Genomic DNA, 25133 nt, shown 5'->3' on the forward strand with positions numbered 1-25133 from the left:
CACCTCCTTGATATCCTGGTTCCCACCCCACAAGCAAAATATCTTGAACTTGACCTCCACCCCAAAATCCCAACCTCACTCCTCACCCCCTGATATCCCAAACCTCACCCCTATTTGGACCAGGCCAGACCCCCTCAAAACATTTCAAGAAGGAAGCCCAGACCTTAACTTTGCTAATTATTTTAAGCAGGTGTACAGTGGACATACCAGGAGTGATGCAGCTGGTCAAAACCCCTCAGTTTTAAACAAAACAGAATTTATTTACTGAGTACTGAATGAAATACAAAGAAGAGACCAGAGTACAGAATAACTTAACATATCTGAAAACCCAATAGACTACCCCAGCTTCATGATGCTGTTCCAAATGTCACCATTCCCCCTTTGGCAAAAAGGTGATAATCAGACACAGGTTCTTACAGGAGAGAGAGAGATGGCAGAGAATTTAGCATGGAACTTCCTTCTACTATAGCTGTTTCAGTGGAATCCCCAATTTAGCAGCTCTGAATAACCAAACTGCTAAAACCAAAACAAACCAGAGAAAAACTGAGCTGGGAGAACTGGCCACTCCCCTTTCATTGTACAAGTGTTTGTTTTAAAACTTGAAAGCATTTTTCTGAGACAGTATCTGTTAGCTATAATAAAATTGGCCCTGAAACTCATACAAACCAGACACAGCGGAACCTATGCATTTATGAGCCCTCTCAAAAAAAACCAAAAGACCGAATAACATTGTCAAAGGAGCAGCATTGTCACACCCCTACAACCCAATATCCTGACCCCTTCTCCTATTCTCCATCATGCCATCCTTGATGGCCTGCCTCTGAGCCCCATCCTTTGCAGTCTCACTGAAAACCTCCCTTGTCCCTGTCCCATTCAGCAGGCCCATCAGCATTGGCGCCAGAAACTGCACCCAGTTAAACCAAACATGTTATCTCATTGCTCTTCCAATCAAGGTTGGCCTCCTTCCTGCATTTGTTGCTGATAGGCTGAGAAATCGTGGGAGGGAAACAGCCTCTCATCGAGCCATGATTATAATCAGGAATGGGGCAGAACTGGGGCTCACAGGAGGTTACTGTGAATGGGAGGGCAGGATCATGGAGAGAGATTTGAAAACAGGTTGAGGATACATGTTAGCGAAATCCTCAGTCACACTGTGTAAAAAGGAAAGGTATGGGATGCCAGATTAGTGAGGAAAATCACAGACAAAAAGGGGGGAAATAAATAAACAATTCCTATCACCAGACTGTCGTTTACACTGGAAGGGTCTTACTTTGAAAAGGGAGTCCTATCCTCATCTGCCATCAACAAAGAGTTATCCCAGCTCAGTTTGACCTGTAACGATAATGGATCACTCACTCATGGAAGCCTGAAAAACTGTAAATATTTATCCTGAAGGAAGTGGGCTGCCCTGAAACAGCTTTACCATTCTGAAAGTGAAGTTTGCTACACTTACATCCATACTGACTGTGGAAATGAACTCGTCATCACTCTTCTCGAGCTCACTACTGTGATCTTCCATGAACCTATAAAAGAACAGAACTTGCATTTACATAGCACCTTTCACCACCTCAGGATGTCCCCTGTTCTTTACAGCCAAGTAAATTTACAACACTGCAATGTCGAGAATAAAGCAGCAGCCAGTTTGTGAAAGGTGCTACCCAGAAGCAGTGCTCCTTAAATGACCAGACCATAGGGACTCTTGTTATTGGCTGAGGGATAGACTCTGTCCAAGAGAGCTAACAGAGGGTCCTCTGAGAAACAGTTGCTGGTCTCGCTTATGCCCATGCAGGAGGACAAATGCAAGCTTGTTTTAACATCTCATCAGAAAGATGATACTCCAAGACAGCAGCACTTCCTCAGTACTGCACCGGATTATCTGCACAAGTCAATTCCAGACTGAATTTGACAGTCAAATACTCGTGATTAATACTGACCAGTGCACAGGGTCATCTCTGCTCTTAGAGCAATGGATGGATGGCAGGGTAGCAAACAAAAAGGCATTTACTTCGAGTTTTAGAGTCATAGAGATGTACAGCACGGAAGCAACCCTTCAGTCCAACCCGTCCATGCCGACCAGATATCCCAACCCAATCTAGTCCCACCTGCCAGCACCTAACCCATATCCCTCCAAACCCTTCCTATTCATATACCCATCCAAATGCCTCTTAAATGTTGCAATTGTACCAGCTTCCACCACATCCTCTGGCAGCTCATTCCATACCTGTACCACCTTCTGTGTGAAAATGTTGCCCCTCGGGTCTCTTTTATATCTTTCCCCTCTTACCCTAAACCTATGCCCTCTAGTTCTGGACTCCCAGACTCCAGGGAAAAGACTTTGTCTATTTAATTTTGTAAACCTCAGCCTGTTCAGCCTCTCCCTATAGCTCAAATCCTCCAACCCTGGCAACATCCTTGTAAATCTTTTCTGAACCCTTTCAAGTTTCACAATATCTTTCCGATAGGAAGGAGACCAGAATTGCATGTAATATTCTAACAGTGGCCTAACCAATGTCCTGTACAGCCACAACATGACCTCCCAACTCCTGTACTCAATACGCTGACCAATAAAGGAAAGCATACCAAACGCCTTCTTCATTATCCTATCTACCTGTGACTCCACTTTCTTTCAAGAACTATCTGGGTTAACTTGTCACAGCAACTGTTGCACCAGCTCACAGTGAAATCCTACTCAGTCCACTTGGCTACAGGTGCCTGCACCTGGAGTAGGTGCACGCAAGGGCTCTTGCTCCGCACTCCAGGGACTATAGCAGGGAGTGATCTAACGCAGTGGACAATTAAAGGCTAATCTCAGAATTCTATCCTCAGCAGAGGCAGGGCCTCTGAGAGTGAAGAGAACAAGCTGATGATACAAATAGAAACTGCAAGATTTTGTTTTAAGTTTCATTCAGCTTCATGGAGAAGTGGACCAGGTAATGGGTATTCTCTGTTGCAGCACACAGGAGCATAGCTGGAGAACACTCAGAGCTCCACTTGCTATCCTTGCCTCTTCCAGACAAGAGATGAATGCATCAGATTAAACCAAGTAGCCCAAAGGAGGGAAGAGAGGTCGGAAGGACGGCGAGATCGCAAGAGAAATGGGAGAGAAGGAGAGTGAGAGAGGAAGAGAAGACAAGGGGATAAAAGAGAGAGGAGGAGAGGGAAGAGCAAGGGAGGAAAAAGAGAGAAGAAAGAGCTAAGAGACACAGAATGAGGAGATTAAGATGGAGAGGTAAGGGTTGTTAGAGGGAGACAAATACGAAGGGACAAGGAGACTGTTTGATGGCTTAGAAAGGGTGGTCGCTGGGAATTTGTTTCCATTAGGTGGGGAGACTAGGACCCATGGGCACAGCCTTAGAATTAGAGGGGATCAATTTGGAATGAAAATGAGGAGACATTTCTTCAGCCAGAGAATAGTGGGCCTGTGGAATTCATTACCACGGAGTACAGTGGAGGCTGGAACGTTAAATGTCTTCACGGCAGAGATTGATAAATTCTTGATCTCGCAAGGAATCAAGGACTACAGGGAGAGTGCGGGTAAGTGGCGTTGAAACGCCCATCAGCCATGATTGAGTGGCAGAGTGGATCTGATGGGCCGAATGGCCTTACTTCCACTCCTATGTCTTATGGTCTTATGTTTGGAGTGACAGAGAAAGAGAGACAGTGTGCTGGAAACAGAGAGAGAGAGAAAGAGAACACAATATTTCTCACGTTGTGCTGAAAGGAATTAGATATTAAGTTACAGTGAATCAGGTTTTTCAGATGCAGTTTCACCGACAGACAGACATACCAACAAGGAGCAGGAGTAGGATATTCGAGTCTCTCCACCATCCAATAAATTCATGGATTATGTGACTGCAAACTCAAACCCTCACTCCCACCTACTCTGATAACCTTTCACCTCCTTGCTTACCTAGAATTTATCCACCTCTTCCTTAAAAATATCCAAAGACTCTGCTTAAGTCTCCTTTTCAGGAAGGGTTCCAATGACTCAAATTCCTCACAGAAAAGGTTCACCTAATCTCTGTTTAAAATGTATGACTCCTCATAGAGTCATACAGCACGGAAACAGACCCTTTGGCCAAATTCGTCCAAGCTGACCAGGTTTCCTAAACCGAACGAGTCCCATTTGCCTGCATTTGGCCCATATCCTACTAAACCTTTCCTATCCATGTTTACCTGTCCAAATGCGAATCCTGATTTTTAAATAGTAATCCCTAGTTCTAGATTCTCCCATAACAGCAAACCTCCTTTCCAGCTTTCAACCTGTCACAACCCCTCAGGATTTTATGTGTTTCAATCAGGTTAACTCTTACTGCGCTAAACTCCTGTGAATACACACCGAGCTCGATGACCCACCCATTCCAGGTATCATTCTGGTGAACCTTTCCTGAACTGCCTCTAATATATTTGCACCCTTCCTTAAATAAGGTGACTAGTACTCCAGATGTGCTATCACCAGTGCTATATATAGCTAAAGCATCATCTCCTCCCTATTTCATTCAACTCCCTTCACAATTGATCATAATATTCTTTTAACTTGACTAATTAATAGCTATACCTGCATATTAACATTTTGCAATTCATGCACAAGGACACTCAGATCCCTCTGCATCTCAGAGCTCTGTAATCTCTCAACATTTAGATAAATTGTTTTATCCTTCCAATCAAAATGGACTATTTCACATTTTCCCATACTAAATCCAGTTACCATATCTTTGCATACTCACTTAACCTATCGGTGTCTTTTTGTAGTCTCCTTCACTCCTCTCTACAACTTACTTTCGGACTTATCTCCTGCATACAATTGTTTATATAAATTATAAAGAGTAGAGGCCATAGCACCAGCCCCAGTGACACACCCATCATGACATCATGCCAGCCTGAAAAAGACCCATTTATTCCTACTTTTGGCTTCCTGTTAGCTAGCCAATCTTCTATCCATTACAATGTTACCCCCCAATGCATGGACTTTTATTTTCTGCAATAACCTTTGATGTGGCACTTTATCAAAAGCCTTCGGGTAATGTAAGTATGGTACAGTTTCCCCTTAACCACAGCACATGTTACCTCCTCAAAGAACACCAGCAGATTGGTCAAATATGATTTCCCTTTCACAAAATCATGTTGACTCCGCCTAACAACCTGGATCCCAAGCTCTGTTATAATTTATTAAATAATAGGTTCTAATAATTTCCCTATCACTTAGAATAACACACAAGAAAAAGTTACCCATTAAAACAAAACCTAACCATACCTTTTGAGATTCTGGTCGGTGGAGTCTTCTGCAGCGTTCTTGTGTTGTTCTTCATTTTCAACATTGAGTTTTCTCACATTCTTATTCACAAAGGGAGAAAACAGTAAGAATTTAGCAGTGTATGTGTGGTGTATTTTGTGTGTGTGTATTTGTCCGTCTGTCTGTCTGCCTGTGCATGAATCTGCACTTCCTCACGAGATGCACTTTTCATAAAATCATCAGTAAACAAATATCACCCCGTAAATACAAATACAAAATTTCACTACAGTTGTAGAAAATCTAAAAAAAAAGGGAGTTCTGGAAATGCTCAACAAGTCTGAGAGCAACTACAAAAAGAAAACAGGAATCTGTTGAAAGTTTATCAACCTGAATGTTTAACCCTGTTTCGCTCTTCGAAGACGCCTGAATTTTGAAGCAGTTTCATCATTTCCTGGTTTTAATAATTTCCTTTTCAAATATTCAATTAACTTTTATGACTTAACGCTTTTTAATTCCTTCTCGATGGTATGGGGTTAGTAAGTACCAAACATGAGGTTCAGTTTAAATAATACTGCCCATTCAAAGTGGATCCGAAAACAAGTGGGAAACATGTACTGTGCAGAAGAATCACTCTTTCTACATAAGGATTACAGTACTGTAATAGCATTAACACATTATATCAGTTATTTGCACTGTATTTTTCTTGTATTTCAATGTCACATTGAATTCTCATCCTCTCAAAACTAGAATGAGAAATCCCAAGTAATGATCTTTAGAAAGTTGTAGGTGAACATTACCGGAAAACAGATTCTGTGATCAGTATAACCACTAGGGAAATAAATAGTTTTCTGGTAATGTACTTTTTCCCTCCCCACTTTCCTTGTTAGTGATATATCGGAATGCTGAATTAGAGTGACAGAGACATAGAGATGTACAGCACAGAAACAGACTCTTCAGTTCAACCCGTCCATGCCGACCAGATATTCCAACCCAATCTAGTCCCACCTGCCAGCACCCAGCCCATATCCCTTCAAATCCTTTCTATTCATATACCCATCCAGATGCCTTTTAAATGCTGCAATTGTAACAGCCTCCACCACTTCCTCTGGCAGCCCATTCCACACACATACCACCCTCTGCGTGAAAAAGTTGCCCCTTAGGTCTCTTTTATATCTTTCCCCTCTCATCCTAAACCTATGCCCTCGAGTTCTGGATTCCCCCACCCCAGGGAAAAGACTTTGTCTATTTATCCTCATGATTTTATAAACCTCTGTAATGTTATCCCTCAACCTCCGAAGCTCCAGGGAAAACAGCCCTAGTCTATTCAATTTCTCCCTTTAGCTCAAATCCTCCAATCTTGGCAACATCCTTGTAAATCTTTTCTGAACCCTTTCAAGTTTCACAACATCCTTCCGATAGGAAGGAGACCAGAACTGCATCAATATTCCAAAAGTGGCCGCAACATCACCTCCCAACTCCTGTAATCAAATTGGTGGAATGGACAGAGAGAGCTAGTGGCCTGTTTCTAGCACCAGGCCCATGGTCTCCTAGGCTGATTAGGGCAGCAGTTTAGTGAAGAATTCCTGTCTTATTTCTCATTGTTGTCCCGATTTTCCATCCTGTTTGCAATAGATGCTTGTGCATTTTCATTCTGTAATTATGCTGATCCACTACCTCAGAAAGTGACGGAAGTTCAGAAATTTCCTCATAGGCGAGTAGTGCAGCTTCATGCTTGGCTTCTTGTTTGTTTCGACCATAGCCTAATGGGTATTCTTTTTTGTCCATGAAAACATTGCATGCAAACCTGGAACACAATGCAAGAACATCACGTATTGTCATTCTAAACCTGTGCAATAAAGGAACTGACATTTACGTACCACTTTTAATGTGGAAGAAAGTTTCAAAGTAATTCACACAGCCACCACAGAGCACAACAATGTCATGACAAAGAGAAAGTCGGAAAGGCTTGTGTTAATCTAGTGCCTTTCGTAATCTCAGTACCTCCCAAAGTATTTTACAACCAATGTGAAGTATAGTTACTATTGTAATGTCGGAACACAGCAGCCAATTTGCACACAGCTCCCACAAATGTCATGGTAGCAATGTCCAAGATCACCTGATTTTGTGATGCTGGTGGAGGGCTACACATTGGTCAGAACATCCTGCCTTCCTTCAGGTGGTCTCATAGGTTCCTACATTAAGACCAAAGCGGCTGACAGGGCCTTGGTTTCAAGTCTCATGTGAAAGACAGCAACTTGACATTGCAGCAATCCCTCAGAACTGAATTGGACCATCAGCCTGGAGAACGTACTCAGTTTTCTGCATTTGGAACTTGAACCCATAAGCAACTAAGTCAGAAATGTATAATCACTGATTTGCAGCTCACACTGTCATTAGCCAAAATATAAAGTCATAAAGATGAACAACACAGAAACAGATCCTTTGGTCCAATTTGTCCATGCCAACCAGATGTCCCAATCTAATCCAGTCCCATTTGCCAGCACTTGGCCCATATCCCTCTAAACCCTTCCTATTCATATACCGATCCAAATGAATTTTAAATGTAGCAATTATACCAGCCTCCACCACTTCCTCTGGCAGCTCATTCCATACCCGTAACACCCTCTGTGTGGAAAAGTTGCCCCTTAGGTCTCTTTTATATCTTTCCCCTCTTTCCCCTAAACATATGCCCTCTAGTTCTGGACTCCCCTACCCCAGGGAAAAAACTGACTATTTATCCTATTCATGCCCCTCATGACTTTATAAATTTCTATAAGGTCACCCCTCAGCCTCCGACGCTCCAGGGAAAATAGCCCCAACCTATTCAGCCTCTCCCTATAGCTCAAATCCTCCAACCCTGGCAACATCTTTCTCTATCTTTTCTGAACCTTTTCAAGTTTCACAACATCCTTCCAATGGGAAAGAGACCAGAAGTGCATGCAATATTCCAAAAGTGGCCTAACCAATGTCCTGTATAGCAACAACATGACCTCCCAACTCCTGTACTCAATACTCTGACCAATAAAAAAAAGCTTACCAATCGCCTCCTTCACTATCCTATCTACCTGCGATTCCACTTTCAAGGAACTATGAACCTGCACTCCAAGGTCTCTTTGTTCAGCAACACTCCCTAGGACCTTGCCATTAAGTGTATAAGTCCTGCTCTGATTTGCTTCTCCAAAATGCAGCACCTCGCATTTATCTAAATTAAACTCCATCTGCCACTCCTCAGCCCACTGGCCCAACTGATCAAGATCCCATTGTAATCCGAGGTAACCTTCCTCACTGTCCACTACACCTCCAATTTTGGTGTCATCTGCAAACTTACTAACTATACCTCCTATGTTCATATCCAAATCATTTATATAAGTGACAAAAAGGCAGTGGATCCTTGTGGCACTCCACTGGTCACAGGCTCTTAAAGCTTGGGAGGGAAGGGATAGTTAGGGGATTTCTTAGGACTGAACGCCCGAAGGATTAGCTATCAATGGCTAGGAGACAGCAGTTGGTGATGTCAAGCCAACAGAATGCAAAATTCGAAGCGAGGAGGAGGCTGGGTTGAAGAAGCTTAGAGAAACAGAGGGAATATTGTCTTAGAAGAGTTTAAACTGAAGCATATAAATGTGAAATCAGGCATCAACATGAAAGAGGAATATCACCACAATTAAGTACCTAGAATGCAACTGATACTCAGAGGGCTTCAAATTCAGCTTAAAATCCAGCCTTAACACCCATTTGAACCTGGTTGTCTGGATGAAGCAGCTAATCTGGGCTAATCCTGGATGACCATGCCCGATTAGTGCTGGTCTGGATTAATCCTGGATGACACTGCCTAGTTAGTCCCAGTCTGGGTTAATTCTGGGTGGTCCTGCCTGATTAGTGCTAGCCTGGGTTGATCCTGGATGACCCGGTCTGGTTAGTGCTAGCCTGAGTTAATCCTGGATGACCCGGTCTGGTTAGTGCTAGTCTGGCTAATGGATGGAACAATTCACAATGAAAGAGACCATGTTGTTTCATTGGTCAGCAGTGGAGTTTGCTTACCGAAACATCCCATTCAATTTTACAATAACTTACATTAAAACAAACTTTAATATAGTAAAACATCCTATTCCATGTAATGCATTTGAAGTAAAATTTAATACTGAGCCAAACTCAAGAAGGTCAAAGAAGCAAGTTTTAAGAAGTGTCTTAAAGAGAGTGGAAGATAGAAAAAAGGGGAGGTTTACGGAAGAAGGTCCAGAACTTAGGACCATGGGAACTGAGACAGTGGAGAAATGGGAATGACAATATGAAAGAGACAAGACCTGGAGGACAGCAACTATAATAAAACCACATAGTACAGAAGGAGCTATTTGGCCCATCTGTACCACTAAAAATACACTACTACCTACAATAGGACTACTCTCCTAGGCCCATAGCCTTGAATGTTATAACACTTCACATGCACATCCAAGTACTTTTTTAACAGTTGTGAGGTTACCCACCTCAACAGCCATCCCAGGCACTAGTAGCATGGGGAGATGCCAGTACACAGGTTGACTGGTCAAAGAAAGCGTGATAACAATGGACACTTTGTTAGATTATAAGAACTCTTAGTAACGGATGGTGTACTAAGTGAGGTGACCATTCTTTCACCAAGAAAGGCAGAGTATAGATTATTAACCTGGGAAATCTTGGGAAATTCACGGGCAGGTCCATTAACCAGGAGCATAGGGAAAGCCACAAACCAAGGATGTGGAGAATCCATTAACCATGAACAAGGGAGGATCTATTAACCAGGAACGCAAGTAGCTTCATTAACTAGCAGTAATGGGGAGATCCATTAACCAGGAGCCAGAGGGGTTCCATTAGCCAGTGGTGTGGGAAGATCCATTTACCAGGGGCACAGGGGGGATTCTTTTAACCTGGAGCCAGAGAGGATCCATTCACCAGAGCATGAGGGTAACTAGTAACAAGGTACAATGAGATCTTAGGATCTTAAAAATGTTTGCATGAACATAGGCATCACAGACTAGACCATTGCCCATCCCTAATTGTGATGGTGAGTTGCCTGCTTGAAGCTCTGTAGACTTTGGGACTAGGGACACCGCAGTGCTGTTAGGTAAGGGGCTAAAGGAATTTGACCCAATGACAATGAAGGGTTAGTTCAGTGTCTGATGGTCCAGTTTAATTCCTTCGATACATTTCAGTCTTTCGTATGATACAACTTGTTGGTTACTTCAGAGGACAGTTAAAATCAAATACATTGTTGTTGGTCTGGAATCCCTAATAGCTCTAAAGGACATCAGTAAACCAGGCGAGTTTTTATAAAAATCAACAACGCTACATGGTCACCATTAGGTTAGCCTTGTATTCCAGATCTTACTGAATTCAAATTTCACCATGTGCAGTGGTGGGCTTTGATCCCATGTCCATAGAATATTAACCTGGGGTTCTGGATTACTAGACTAGTGAAATTAATACGACATCTGTCCACTCTTAGCAAGAATAGAAACCTGATTTATCTTTAAAAAAAACTAACTTTTGTACGTGATCCATGCCTGTGTCCAGTTGCTTAAACCTGTACTCGAGATGTATGCCTTTCTTCTGCCCATACTCGTTGAGCTTGCTGATGTAGTTTCCCATGCTGGCAGGAGATATTCGAAGACTACCGCCATCAGTCTACATGAAAGACAAATCAGAAGGTACCGCCTTTGTTTTTACAAGCATACACAACCCACACTGAAGCTGCTTGAAAAGGTTATCATCTGTGTGCATCAAGTATCAGATACGTTCAATGACCCATTGAAAGTGTTTTCATTCCTTGTGATCATTCTTCTGACCAGACAGTGACAGTAAATCAGTCACTTGTTTTTAATAAAGTCTCCCAATTCCACATGGATTTTAAACTAACTTCTAAACATTACCTAACAAAACAAAGTTACTTTTACATATTTGAGCATGTTGGCTCAGTGGTTAGCACTGCTGCCTCACAGCACTGTGGTCCTAGGTTTGATTCCACCCTTGGGTGACTGGGTAGAGTGTGCACATTCTCCTCATGTCTACATAGGTTTCATCTGGGTGCTCCAGTTTCCTCCCACAGTCCAAAAATGTGCAGGTTAGGTGGATCGGCCATGCTAAATTGCCCGTAGTATCCAGACATATTTAGGTTAGGCAAATTAGCTAAGGGCAAATGTGGTAGTACAGGGATAGGGTGTGGCGGGGGGGTGGGTCTAAGTGAGATGCTCTTTGGAGGGTCAGTATAGATTCAACGGACTGAGTAGCCTGCTTCCACACTGTAGGGATTCTATGGATTCTATTTAAGATAAACGGACCAGACTTTGAGAGAAATTGTTTGCCAAATCAGCAGCAAAAAGGGGCTTTTGACCAGAATCTGTGAGATCCAGTTGGAGACTGAATTTTATTTATTCACCTTGTGAGTCACTTGCTGCACCAGCATTTATTGCCCGTCCCTAGTTGCCTTTGAGAAAGTAGTGGTGAGCTACCTTCTTGATTTGCTGCAGTCCATGTGTTGCAGATAGACCTATAATACCCTTAGGGAGAAAATTCTAGGATTTTGACCCAGCAACAGTGAAGGAATGGCAGTATACTTCCAAGTCAGGATGGCGAGTGGCTTGGAAGGGAACTTGCAGGTGATGGTGTTTCCATGTAACTGCTGCCCTCGTTCTTCTAGATGGAAGTGGTTGTGGGTTTGGAAGGTGCTGTCTAAGGATCTTTGGTGAATTTCTGCAGTGCATCTTGTAGCTAGTACAGACTACTGCTACTGAGCGTCAGCTGTGAATGGAGTGAATGCTTGTGGATGTGATGCCAATTGAGTGGGTTGCTTTGTCCTGGATGTTATCAAGCTTCTTCAGTGTTAGTGGAGATGTACTCATCCAACCAAGTGGGGCGTATTCCATCACCCTCCTGACTTGTGCCTTGTAGATGGTCGATAGGTTTTGGAGAGTCAGGGAGTGAGTTACTCGCTACAGGATTCCTAGCCTCTGACCTGCACTTGTTGTCACAATATTGACATGATTAGTTCAGTTCAGTTTCTGGTCAATAGCAATGCCCAGGATGTTGATAGTTGGGGATTCCTTAATATCAATCAAGGTCATTGATGAAGCAGCTGAAGATGGTTTCATGCAGGATACTACCCTGAGGAACTCCTGCAGAGACGTCCTGGAGCTGAGATGACTGACCTCCTACAACCACAATCATCTTCCTATGTGCCAGGTATGACTCCAACCAGTGCAGAGCTATAATTGTGCCTCTGGAGTAGAGGATCTCTGTGCTCCCAGAACATCTGGTCAAATTCCAATGCAGTTAAGAGTGTGAGGGCAGTCTCTGGTTCCAACTGCATGTACTTGAGCTTTACAGGTAGTTACTAACCAACATTTAACAGACCAGCAGGGGTGAAGGAAGTGCAAGAGTTTATGAGAATGGAGGGCATGACAGGGTGGGTGTTTATTCGTTACACTACGGCTGGGATTAGGGAACTGTGAGAAAAGCAAATGTGCAATTTGAAGGGGTTGATCAAGATGAAGAATAACAAGAATGTTGGGTTAGGCTAGACAAGGAGAGGAAGGCTGATATGAAGAGGAGTGAGGGGTGGGATAGGGTGGGGAAAAGAACACAGCCTGAAAATAATCAGAGAGAACAATTTGAAATGTATCCAATCTCCCTGTGCATTGACTTCTCGGAGACACAAAGTAATAACTTGTCTGGAATTGAATGAAAGTTCTCCCTAATTGAAGAAACCTTTAAAATGTAGAGAAAATAAAACCATAATTGATTTTTTTTAAAACAAAATGCAACACAGACTACTCACCAAGTCAATGTTCAATTTCTCCAGAGCAAGTTTGGCAGCATTGTGCTTAGCTTCCTTCTTGGTTTTCCCCTTGGCTTCTGGGAATGTTTCTTCATCAATCACTGCATTGAATATGAACCTACATCAAAAGGAACATTGGAGTAAGGGCAGCATAGCACAATTCTTTTATCCCGCCTGTACCTTTATTGATACGTAAGATAGTATGAAGATTACTTGAGGGACCTCGGGATTCACAGAGATCCGCTCCACTTTGTGTTCCAAGTGCATTGGAACTAAAACTACTTCATCAGAAAGACTGAATAGAGTGGCGCTCATTGTCTTTCAAGAAAAGAGATACCTGCAACAGGGTCTTCAAAACGGCTTGACAGGGTGGATCCACAAGATGTTTCCACTTGTGGGAGAGACTCAAATAATGCCCTAAATGTAAGATAGTCACTAATAATTTCAGCAGAGAATTCAAAATATTTTTTTTCATCCAGGAATGGTGAGAATGTGGAACGTGGGAGTGAAGAAGAATAGTAGAGATGCATTTAAGGGGAACTTGCGAAGGAGACAGAAAGGGAAAGCTGTCGATGGTGAAGAAGGTGGAGGAAGTTGATGGAACACCAGTACTGGCATACACCTGTTGAGTTGCAGTCACTGAGAGGAAGCATGCTGATGTAGTACACAGCGAAGAAGGTAAATGATATGTTGGCCTTCATATTGAGAGGATGTGAGTACAAGAGCAGGGATTTTGTTTCTGAGGAGGTAACAAGTAGGATGTTACAAGGAATTATGTAATATATGTGAAGTTTTAGAAGGCTTTTGATAAGATACCACACTTAATAAGAGTCCACGGTGTTGAAGGTAGGACATTAGCATGGATAGTGGATTGGCCAACTAATAGACAGAGAATTGGGATAAGGGGAGAATTTTTAGGCAACTAATCTAAAACTATATTGGAATGCAATAGGGATCAGTGCTGGGACTACAACTATTTACAATACATATCAATGATTTGAATGAGGAAAATGAATATACTGTAGGCAAGTTTGTGGATAATACAAAAATAGGTTGGAAGGCAAGTGCTGAAGATGACTCGGTCTGCAGAGGGATGCAGAAATTTAAGGGGGAAGAAAAAAACTTGGTAGTTGGAATATAATGTGGGAAAATGTGAAGTTATGCACTTTGGCAGTAAGAATAGAGAAGCTGAATATTATTTAAATGGGAAAGACAGCAGAAAAAGCTACAGAACAGAGGGATTTGGGAATCCACATCCTTGAATCACAAAAAGCTGGCATCAATGGGGAAGGCAAAAAATATGCTGACTATTATTTTAAAGGGAAAGAAACATAAAAGTAGGGAGGTTTTGCAAAAACTGTACAAGGCACTAGTATGCAGATGGAATATTGCAGACAGCGTTGGGCTCCTTATCTAATAAAGATGTCCTCTCATGGGAGGCAGGCCAGAAAAAGCTTGCTAGGTTGATACTAGGTTTGGAGGGACTTTCTTATGAAGATAGGTTGAGCAGATTGGGCCTGAAGTTGTTGAAATGCAGAAGGATAAGAGATAACCTTATTGAAGTGTACAGGATTGTTATGGGACTTGAGAGGGTAGATGTGGAAAGGTTGTTTCCACTTTGGGCAGAGTTTGGGGACGAGAGGGCATAATCTCAAAATAAGCAATCACACATTTAAGACAGAGATGAGGGGAATCTCTGCTCTTTAAGGGTAGTGAATCTATGGAATTCTTTACCACAGAGGACTGTTAAGATTGGGTCATTGAGTATATTGAAGCCTCAGGCAGACAGATTTTTAGACAGTAAAGGAATCAAGGGTTATGGAGAAGGTGCAAGAAGGTGGAGTTGAGGGTTTTCATATCAGCCATTACCTCTTTGAATGGTGGAGCACACTCAATGGGCTGACTGGCCTATTTTTGCTCATATGTCTTATGATCTTATAGATGCCTTGCTACAATTGTACAGGACTTTGCTGAGACCCTACCTGGAGTATTATGTGCATCTTTGGGCTCCTTATCTGAGGAATGATGTTCTTGAGAGAGTGCACTAATGGTTTACCATGCTGATTACTGGAATGAGAGGACTGACATACGAAGGGAGACTGTTAGGGCTGTATTCACTGGAGTTCAGAAATAGTGAGGGGAGAATCGTGCAGAAACTGATAAAATTCTAACAGGAATAGACAGATGTGATACTATGGACTTCAGAACTTTAACAATTCTTTGAAGGGATCAACAATGACAAACAGTTGTACGCAGAAAGAATCAACAATAACTCTGTCTGAAATAAACTATTAAGGGACATGGATAACCTTATAGGGAAATTAGCCATGTCTGGGAGAAGAAGGAATCAAACTGACATGAATGAAACTGTTTTAACTGGCTGCCTTGTGCCACAAGGACAACTAATTACCTTGCAGAAGAATCAAAAGAGTTAATCACAGGAAAACTGTGTCTTCAAACAGGCAGTCAATCCCAAATGTAAGAAGGAACACAAAAGTTATTTCAGATAAGAAGGCAAGCTGCAGGCTGATGTGTTCCATAGGAGTAATTGACTTTTTGGATGAATGGAATCTAAAGAATCATCAATCATATCACATTATGGACCTAAAGGATGAAAATTATTCTAGTGTATGACTCTATGGCTCCACTTTAATCTTTCTCAGGGACTGAGCCTCCACTGCCCTCTGGGACACAGATTTCCAAAGGTTCACAGCCCTCTGAGTCTCAGACCCAAAATGCATCCCTTTTACTCTTACGTTGTACCTCCTGATTCTGTACTTCCTACCTAGGGGAGACATCTTACTTGCATTTCCTGTCTATCCCTTGACATATTTTGTAGGCTTCAATGTGATCTCCTTCCATGCTTCAAAACTCTCGGGATTAAGACTCCAGTTTGCTCAATTTCTCTTCACAGGACAGGCCCACTATCCTGGAACAGCTCTGGTGAACCTTCAAAGCAAAATATCTTTCTGGATATAGGAGACCAAATCATACACAGCTGCAGTCTAACCAAGCTCTTTCAAATTAAAGCAAGACTTCACTACTTCTTTACTCAAATCCTTGTCGATTTTTGTCTAGTTATTCTTTTCTTTATTTCTTCATGGGATAAGGGTATCACTAGCAAGTCAGCGTTTGTTATTTATCACATATCACCCTTGAACTGAATGGCCTGCTGGGCCATTCATTGTTAAGGGTCAATTACATCACTGTATGTCTGGAGCATACGTAGATGAGACAAGGCAGGAACAGTTGACTTACTTCCTAAAAGATATTAGTGAACCAAATGGACTTTGACAATACTTGATAACAGTTGACGTCTTCACCATTACTGAGAGTAGCTTTCAGTTCAAGATTGATTAACTGAAATGAAATTTAACCAGTTGCCATGGTGGGATTTGAATTTCTCTCTCTTTGAGTTTGTTTCCGTTGATGAAGCCAAAACGTGGTGAGCAGTCCGCACAACCTTTCAATGTGGAGACTAGGAGTTTGTTATTTCTGTGTGACACTCACACAGCCAAGTGAAGGCATGGAGTGGCAATGGAAGCTAGCTTATTGCAAAGAGCATTTTTTGTCAATAAGAACTGAGTTCATCTTTAAAATGTATTCATTCTTGGAATACTGTCATTTCCAGCAAGGCCAGCATTTAATGTCCACTCCTTGTTAGCCTTTTCAAAGGAGTTGGTGTGTCTTCTTTGATCACTGCACCCATGATATCATCAGGATTCTCTGCAATCTTGATACGACAAAGTGGGCCATTTGTGAAAATAGTCAAGGGTCAGTCACATTGGTTTGGGGTGAGAGTTACCTATTAGCCAAACCAGATAAGGGAACCACATTTCTTCACTAGAAGGACAGCAGTGAGTGATTTAGATTCTTACAACTATTAACAGCTTTGTGGGCATGTTTACTGGTAACAGTTTCCTAAAAACTGAATTCATTTCTCAAACTGTTCAAGGATTACCACAGCAGTATCAGCAGCACCCTACTATTGTACACAACACAATTAACAGGCAAGGTTTGCTGCTGCCACACAGAAAATGGTCACGTCACATACAGCACATGCAAATTCCAAAACCAAAACGCATACTGGCCTCGGCTAGTTAGAAGCTCACGATTAATACTGAACTTCCAAAGAAGTTGCAAGAAGCATTCAACAGTCACTTGCATTGATATGGCACCTTTAATATTGTAAAATGCGCTATCAGTCAAGATTTGATATCAAGTCTCGTGAAGTATTAGAACAAGTGAGCAAAAGCTTGATCAAAGAGGAGTATTTTAAAAGGTCAAGTGAGAGTTAAATGGGTGAGAGGCTTACAGAGAGAATTTCAAAGATTACGGCTTCAGCAGCTGAAGACATGTTTGCTAATGGCACAGTGATAAAAATCAGAAACTCACATGAGCTCAGAATTGGAAGAGCAGTTTGATCATAGCAGGTTGTAGAACTGGAGTAGGTTACAGAAATAGGGAGGAATGAGGCCACCTAATGTTTCTTGGTGTGGAATGATACAGCTTTGGATAACAAGGTTAAAGAAATGTATTTCTAAACCACTTACACAATGTCGTGAGGGGGCCCAAACTGTTTGCATTCCCATTCCAAAGTCTTTCCAATTTTATTTGCGTGCAGCTGGAGTTGCTCCACAGCTTTGTATAAAGGAGGACCTGAAGTTGCCATTTCTTCCAGAGGCTGCAAAAATTAATATTTTCAATCAAACCATACAGGATATGATGAAATAATAATCAATAGTTTGTTATGGTCTAATCATGAACCATAAACAACTACATGAAATCCAAACACCATAAAGAACTGCACTATGAAATTTCAATTTTTAAAATAATAGCAAATTTTAATGTATAACATTGTCTTAAACAAACCAAGTGGTATTATCCAAGCAATATGCTTTCTAATGATAATACGCTATACGTGTAGTTTTATTTGTCCCAAGAACTCTCTTAAATTTTATGGTATCATATTTGCATCTATCAGCACCACCCAAAAGTATGCAACAGTCGTCTGGAACTTCACTTTAGGGTTTCTTAGTATTCCAACTATTGTCAGAGGTAAGACTTTCATTTATTACTTCCTTAACATGGATGCCTCAGTCCCTTGCTATTCTGACTTTCTCATTACCTCAGCTATTTCTGTTGATTGCTTGATTTTGCCCAAAAATCTGTGAGGATCTCTGTCAATTCTTCCAGTAGCTTCAATCCACACAATCATTCCAGCTTCTGTTCCCTCACAAAGTTCAAACTGAGGTGAAGCCTCACCCACATTCCACATGGTGAGTGATGAAGTTGTTACTTTCACCATTCAAACTGCAAACCTAACTATCATTGACTTTGATGATATCCTTTCAGTGAGCTGCTACTGCATATACTTGGTGCAAGCTGCAACTAACTCTTTCAGCAAACACTGAGATACACTAAAACCAGAGAAACATCCTAAGTTCCACCCATTTCCATGACAATATAGTATGATCTTGAACTGACCTTATGATTAAGTACCCCTAATGCAAGACCCCATCTTTGATCTGATTTTTAAAAAATTAATTTATAACCTCTTCAGTTTACTGAATGCTTTTAGGGTAATTTGCCTCTAACTTACAGATAGATCATACATTGTTGAAGTTGCTCCATCCTTATGATCTTACATTGCTAGCTGTTAACCTTTTAAGACAACAAGGCCAAACCTTTTAATGGCAATAGATTTTGAGTGTCTTTTAATTCGACATACCCCATTTTCCACAGTTAAACTTTAAATTTCTAAAACAAAAAGTTCTTTATCGCCAAAAAAACCTCTCAAGCTGAAGTTAACAGAATATTTTATAAATGAGATTGGTAGATTTTGTTTGACAGTGAGTGGTATTAATATTAGAGAATCAAGATTCTGATCTAACAGAAGACTTGGCTCAGTGGTTAGCACTGCTGCCTCACAGCATCAGAGTCCCAGGTTAGATTCCAGCCTCGGGTGACTGTCTGTGTGGCATTTGCATGTACTCCCCGTGTCTGTGTCAGTTTCCTCCCACAGTCCAAAGATATGCAGGGCAGGTGAATTGGTCATGCTAAATTGCCCACAGTGCTAGGTGCATTAGTCAGAGGGAAATGGGTCTGGGTGGGTTACTCTCCGGAAGGTCGGTGTGGACTGGTTTGGGCCGAAGGGCCTGTTTCCGCACTGTAGGGAATCTAATCTAATCAAGACTTAAGGACTAAACAGCCTCCTCCTTTTCCTACCCTTTCAGTGCTTTCTCTCAGTCTAAACATAGAAATATAGGAAGCAGGAGTAGGCCATTTGGCCCTTCAAGTGTAATAACACATATATTGTCGTCCCAATGATTGTTGAGTTGTGTTAAAAATCACATCCCTTTGGCTGCCTGTAGTAGGCAGACTACTGGCCATGCTTGACTCACAAATGTTCAATAAACACATGTAATGTTCTAATGATAGATGTAATTCCCTGTTCTGATATCAGTTATTGAACAATCCTGTGTGTGACATGCATTATGCTAAAACCAATTTAAGACAATCCATTGGGCTCACAATCTGGCCAACCAATCAGCACATGTTTTTCATGAGATATCAATTATTACTCTCCACCATTGCACTTTGGAATTCTTGTGACTGTCCTGATGAACGCAAGACAAAAGGCTTTGACGGGCTATCTTTTTCTCACCACTACAGAACTGTCATTGCAAGGGATTGAAGTGTTAATATCAGACCTCCTGGTGACTTTCACAGGGAATGAAACTAGGAGTCATGTAGAACAGGCAGCAGATCCAATATTGCCTGATGTAAACTTTCATCCAAATCTAAATCATCTCCCCGACCCCCCACATAGATGGCAACAAGACAACTGCAAACTGGATGCACATTTTTCCAAACACTTCCTATAAAACTCATATTACAGCTGGTAGGAATCCCGGTAGGAACATCTGTTTGTCCTAGGTACACGGAAATGTATTTACAGAAGCCTTGAATTGGAAAGCTGGAACAGTTCGTGTGCAACATTGTCTAAGATTCATTCACACAAGTCTAGCATCCTGCAAAGTAATTTCCTGGTCTGACTTAGCTTTAGGGGAGTGCACAAGCTAAACATACATTTTAAACCCAGAGTTAAATTTATTCCAAAGGTTGTGTCTTCAATCCATATACTGAGATGTGATCTTCAAGGCTGTCACATCCATTGAGTGCTGTCACAGTTCCTGTCTTTTCAATAAGGCCTTTAGGTGTCTAGCTGCTTGCGTGCACACAAAAGTTCCCAGTGACACAATGTAAAGAAGCTCAGGAAATTCTCTCTCATGTCCTGGCCAATATTTCACCATCAAACTCTCAGAGGGTTGACAGTCTTTGGAACTCCTTGCCACACAGAGCTGTGTGGACAAAGTCTTTATGTATATATTTGAGTCTGAGATAGGGAGTTTCTTCATCAGCTGAAGAATCAAGGATTATAGGGAAAAAGCAGGAAAGTGGACATGAGGAATGTCGGATCAGCCAAGATCCTACTGAAGTGCAAAACAGCCTCAATGGGCAGAGTCATCTACTCTTGTTCCCATTGCTTATGGTCTTAGAAAGAGACACGTCAAATTTCAGTTTAAAAGAGAAAAATCAGATTTGAAGATTTTTATCGTCCCCCAATCCCTGCACACCCAAGGAAATGAGCTATAAAATGGTGGTACTTCTGTCAGCTCCTGAACGAACCTAATTAGTGTTATATGGAATAGGAATGTGACTGGTTTAGGAGAAGGTCAGATGTCAGCAGAGAAACATTGGCTGAATGTACACAATTCAGTCACTGACAGACTAATTAGTAAGGAATTTCCCTTCATCACAATCAAATGTCCCACTTAACACTCTGAAATGTCAAGATAATTTTGATAAAAACATGTTTAGTGTAGAAAATATATAGGCTTTTTCTCCAGTTATATCATTTCAATTTCCTTTCCTTCAATTCTCTATTAATTAGATGTGAACATAGGAAGTATAGTTAGTAAGTTTGCTGATGACATCAAAATTGGAGGTGTAGTGGACAGCGAAGAAGGTTACCTCAGATTACAACAGGATCTTGATCAGATGAGCCAATGGGCTGAGGAGTAGCAGATGGAGTTTAATTTAGATAATTGTGAGTTGCTGTATTTTGGGAAAGCAAATCTTAGCAGGACTTATACACTTAATGGTAAGGTCCTAGGGAGTGTTGCTGAACAAAGGTACTTTGGAGTCCAGGTTCATAGCTCCTTGAAAGTGGAGTCGCAGGTAGATAGGATAGTGAAGAAGGCATTTAGGTATGCTTTCCTTTATTGGTCAGAGCATTGCGTACTGGAGTTGGAAAGACATGTTGCAGCTATACAGGACACTGGTTAAGCCATGGATGTAAGTTTTCTCACTGAGCTGGAAGATTCATTTTCAGACATTTCGTAACCACACTAGGTGACATCATCAGTGAGCCTCTGCTGAAGAGCTGGTGTTATGTTCAACCACTTTTGGAATACCATGTGCAGTTCTGGTCTCTTCCTATAGGAAGGATGTTGCGAAACTTGAAATGGTTCAGAAAAGATTTACAAGGATGTTGCCAGGGTTGAAGGGCTTGACCTACAGGGAGAGGCTGAATAGACTGGGGCTGTTTTCCCTGGAACATTGGAGGCTGAGCGGTGACCTTATAGAAGTTTATAAAGTCATGAGGGCATGGATAGGATAAATAGACAAAGTCTTTTCCCTGAGGTTGGGGAGTCCAGAACTAGAGGGCATAGGTTTAGGATGAGAGGGGAAAGATTTAAAAGGGACCTAAGGGGCAACTTTTTCACACAGAGGGTGCTGCGAGTACGGAATAAGTTGCCAGAGGAAGTGGTGGAGGCTGGTACAATTGCAACATTTAAAAGGCATCTCGATGGGTATATGAATAGGAAGGGTTTAGAGGGATATGGGCCAAGTGCTGGCAAATGGGACTAGATTAATTTAGAATATCTGGTTGTATGGATGAGTTGGACTGAAGGGCCTGTTTCTGTGCTGTACACCTCTATGACTTTATGACTCTATTTAAGACTGCAATAAAGATGCGCTAATACAAACAATATATAACAAATAATAGTAAGAAAAGAGGACTAAAGATGCTGGAAATGTGAAACAAGCAGAAAGTGCTGGAAAAACACAGCGGATCCGTCAGCATCTGTATAGAGAGAGAGAGAAGCAGTGAGTTTACTGACCACTTTCTGATCCTTCTGACAAAGGATCACTGGATTTGACTTTGCATTCTGTCTCTGCAGGCGACTCTCAGTCAGACTTTCAGCAGTGAAATGAGGAAACCTTTCAACAAGGGTGTGGAAAAATCAAATTATCTTGAGCAACAGACAATCGAAATGATACAAACTGATTTAAACATGCAGAGATTTATGGATCTTTGAGGAAGATGGGGGAAAGCATGGATATGGAGTAGGTCAGGCATCTCTCGGGATGGTGGAACAGGCTTGTGGGGGTAAGGTCTGGCCCTGTTCCTATGTAACACAGGCAACATTTGCAAAGCTGTCTAAGGCCAAGGGACCGATAGAGATCGGAGAAGGGGTTGTAAAAAGATAGTAGTCTCCCAGATGTTCCAGGTGGATGAGAGGTCCTGACAGACTAACAGTGAGGGTGTTAAACCCCCAGCCTGCCACTCAGAGAGCGACCGTGTAGCTGACAGTGAAACATTAATTAAATAAGCTGTAAGGAGGGTTTTGGGCGGTGAGGCACTCGCTTCTCCCCTGCCCTGTTTACCATGCATTGCCCACCCTTTTAGACAGAGTCTAATCTAAGATTATTCTGTAATGTGTTCAGACCCCAAGATAATGTCAACTCACAGTCAGTGTTCACAGACGCAACCTCCCGTCTCTCGCAGCGGAGATAGAGTCAACGCAATCTGCCTCCCCCTTCAGCCGGAAAGAGTTTCGTTTCTCGGCCTCTGCTCCTTTCACTTTCGCTTTCTTGCGGTGTTACTGGAGGGGGACGCCCTTTGCAGCCGGGAGGCGCAGAACCCTCAGAGCTGGGAGCTGCTAGTGGGGCCCACACTGCAAACACACTATCATGTTTCAGGCAATGAAACGGGGCTTGACGCGGCAGGGAAGGGTTGAAGGGTTTCAATACAGGCTGAGGTTTTGGGGCAGGGGGGTTGGAGTTCACAATGCTGGACCTGTTTGAAGGGACTGTCATATACATTGCTAAGCTGATAGGGGGTCAGGATGTCAAGAATCATCAATATCTCCGCCACCGGGTTTCTGTTCTGTGAGGTACAGCTGCATCATGGTTATTATCGAATGCACACCCTTCGATGGAAGCCATGAAGTTTGCATTTCAAGGTCTCTTCGGTTCCACGTGTACCCCTTTCCAAAGGATGGAAACCCAGCTCCAGCCTCGAGTTTTCTCTTCAGCTTGTTCCTCCTCTGAGCAGGAATGTATTGGCCCCCTTTATGACAACAGCTAAGTCAGATGTGGAGGACTATTGACACAAGAAGCACCATCCCTGACTCATTGCAGATCGATACCCACCAGCTGGCAAGGCTGCTTGGAATGTCATCGTGAGAAACACAGGCAGACACTCCCAGTGTGGTCATGTGTAAATCCTTGGGTAACTGGGAGGTCATGTTGAGGCTGTACAGGACATTGGTTAGGCCACTGTTGGAATTTTGCGTGCAATTCTGGTCTCCTTCCTATCGGAAAGAGGTTGTGAAACTTGAAAGGGTTCAGAAAAGATTTACAAGGATGTTGCCAGGATTGGAGGATTTGAGCTACAGGGAGAGGCTGAACAGGCTGGGGCTGTTTTCCCTGGAGTGTCAGAGGCTGAGGGGTGACCTTATAGAGGTTTACAAAATTATGAGGGGCATGGATAGGATAAATAGACAAAGTCTTTTCCCTGGGATCTGGGAGTCCAGAACCAGAGGGTATAGGTTTAGGGTGAGAGGGGAAAGATATAAAAGAGACCTAAGGGGCAACTTTTTCACACAGAGGGTGGTACGGATATGGAATGAGCTGCCAGAGGATGTGGTGGAGGCTGGTACAATTGCAACATTTAAGAGGCATTTGGATGGGTATATGAATAGGAAGGGTTTGGAGGGATATGGGCCGGGTGCTGGCAGGTGGGACTAGATTGGGTTGGGATATCTGGTCAGCATAGATAGGTTGGACCGAAGGATCTGTTTCCATGCTGTGCATCTCTATGACTCTATGACTATGACCAGAAGTTCTTCAAATCTATTATGTCCTGCAGTCTAAAGCACCTTAACAGAGCTCATTTCAATTACAATTTCAAGCCCTGCATGTAACACGAACAATATTTGCAAAGCTGTCTAAGACCAAAGGACCGATAGAGATCGAGAAAGGGGTTGTAAAAACATACAAGTCTCCCAGTTGTTCCAGGTAGTATTTGGAGCTCAAAAAAAGTACACATGACAAATATCAAGTTAAACCGTGCTGTAAATAAATGTAATCCCTTAACAGCATCTGTGCACTCCAGCCCTGACAGGGAGAGGCAGTTAATGCATAAGCTCACCATCATTTCCAGGTTTCTTTCCTCTGCACCATTCAGACCTGGCCCAATATCAGTTGTTTCTTCAGGATCGTTAGGTCAGGATCCTGATTCAGCAAGACTGAAGAAATAACTGTTTTTCATTTGACTTGGATGGGAGATTCGAAATGATGATGTGTTCCTATACATTTGCTGCCTTTGTTTCTTGTTTTTGGAAATAAAAGTAGTGTTTGAGAATTATTTTTCATTCATTCATGGGATGTGGGTGTCACTGACTGGGCCAGCATTTATTGCCCATCCCTAAGTTACCCTTGAGAAGGTGGTGTTAAACTGCGGCATCCAACTCTGACCAGTCATTTGTGGACAAATTTCCTCATTGTCCAGTAGATGCAAGTGAAGAATCATAGAATCCCAACAGTGTAGAAACAGGACCTTCGGCCCAACAGGTCCACACTGACCCTCAGTAGAGTAAATGTGTTGCTGGAAAAGCGCAGCAGGTCAGGCAGCATCCAGGGAACAGAAGAATCGACGTTTCGGGCATAAGCCCTTCTTCAGGCTTAAGCCCGAAACGTCAATTCTTCTGTTCCCTGGATGCTGCCTGACCTGCT

The 25133-nt window shown here is 42.3% G+C and overlaps 1 protein-coding gene across 2 annotated transcripts in view; it reads right to left on the reverse strand.

Moving 5' to 3' along the window:
• Positions 1-23391, reverse strand: part of LOC122542638 (interferon-induced, double-stranded RNA-activated protein kinase-like) — a 44474-nt gene extending 21083 nt beyond the window's left edge. The window contains exons 1-8 of one of the 2 annotated variants that reach the window (XM_043680634.1): positions 22865-23391; positions 22235-22334; positions 17597-17727; positions 13044-13161; positions 10755-10894; positions 6908-7037; positions 5255-5334; positions 1454-1523 (exon numbers count right to left, since the gene is read on the reverse strand). In XM_043680634.1, coding sequence (XP_043536569.1) covers positions 1454-1523; positions 5255-5334; positions 6908-7037; positions 10755-10894; positions 13044-13161; positions 17597-17715 — 657 coding nt within the window. In that variant the 5' untranslated portion in view covers positions 17716-17727; positions 22235-22334; positions 22865-23391. The remainder of the gene's footprint in view (positions 1-1453; positions 1524-5254; positions 5335-6907; positions 7038-10754; positions 10895-13043; positions 13162-17596; positions 17728-22234; positions 22335-22864) is intronic. The other variant, XM_043680642.1, reaches the window with a different exon arrangement.
• Between the last annotated feature and the right edge of the window lie 1742 nt (positions 23392-25133).

Source organism: Chiloscyllium plagiosum, chromosome 3 (genome assembly GCF_004010195.1).
Source record: "Chiloscyllium plagiosum isolate BGI_BamShark_2017 chromosome 3, ASM401019v2, whole genome shotgun sequence".
Lineage (NCBI taxonomy): Eukaryota > Metazoa > Chordata > Chondrichthyes > Orectolobiformes > Hemiscylliidae > Chiloscyllium > Chiloscyllium plagiosum.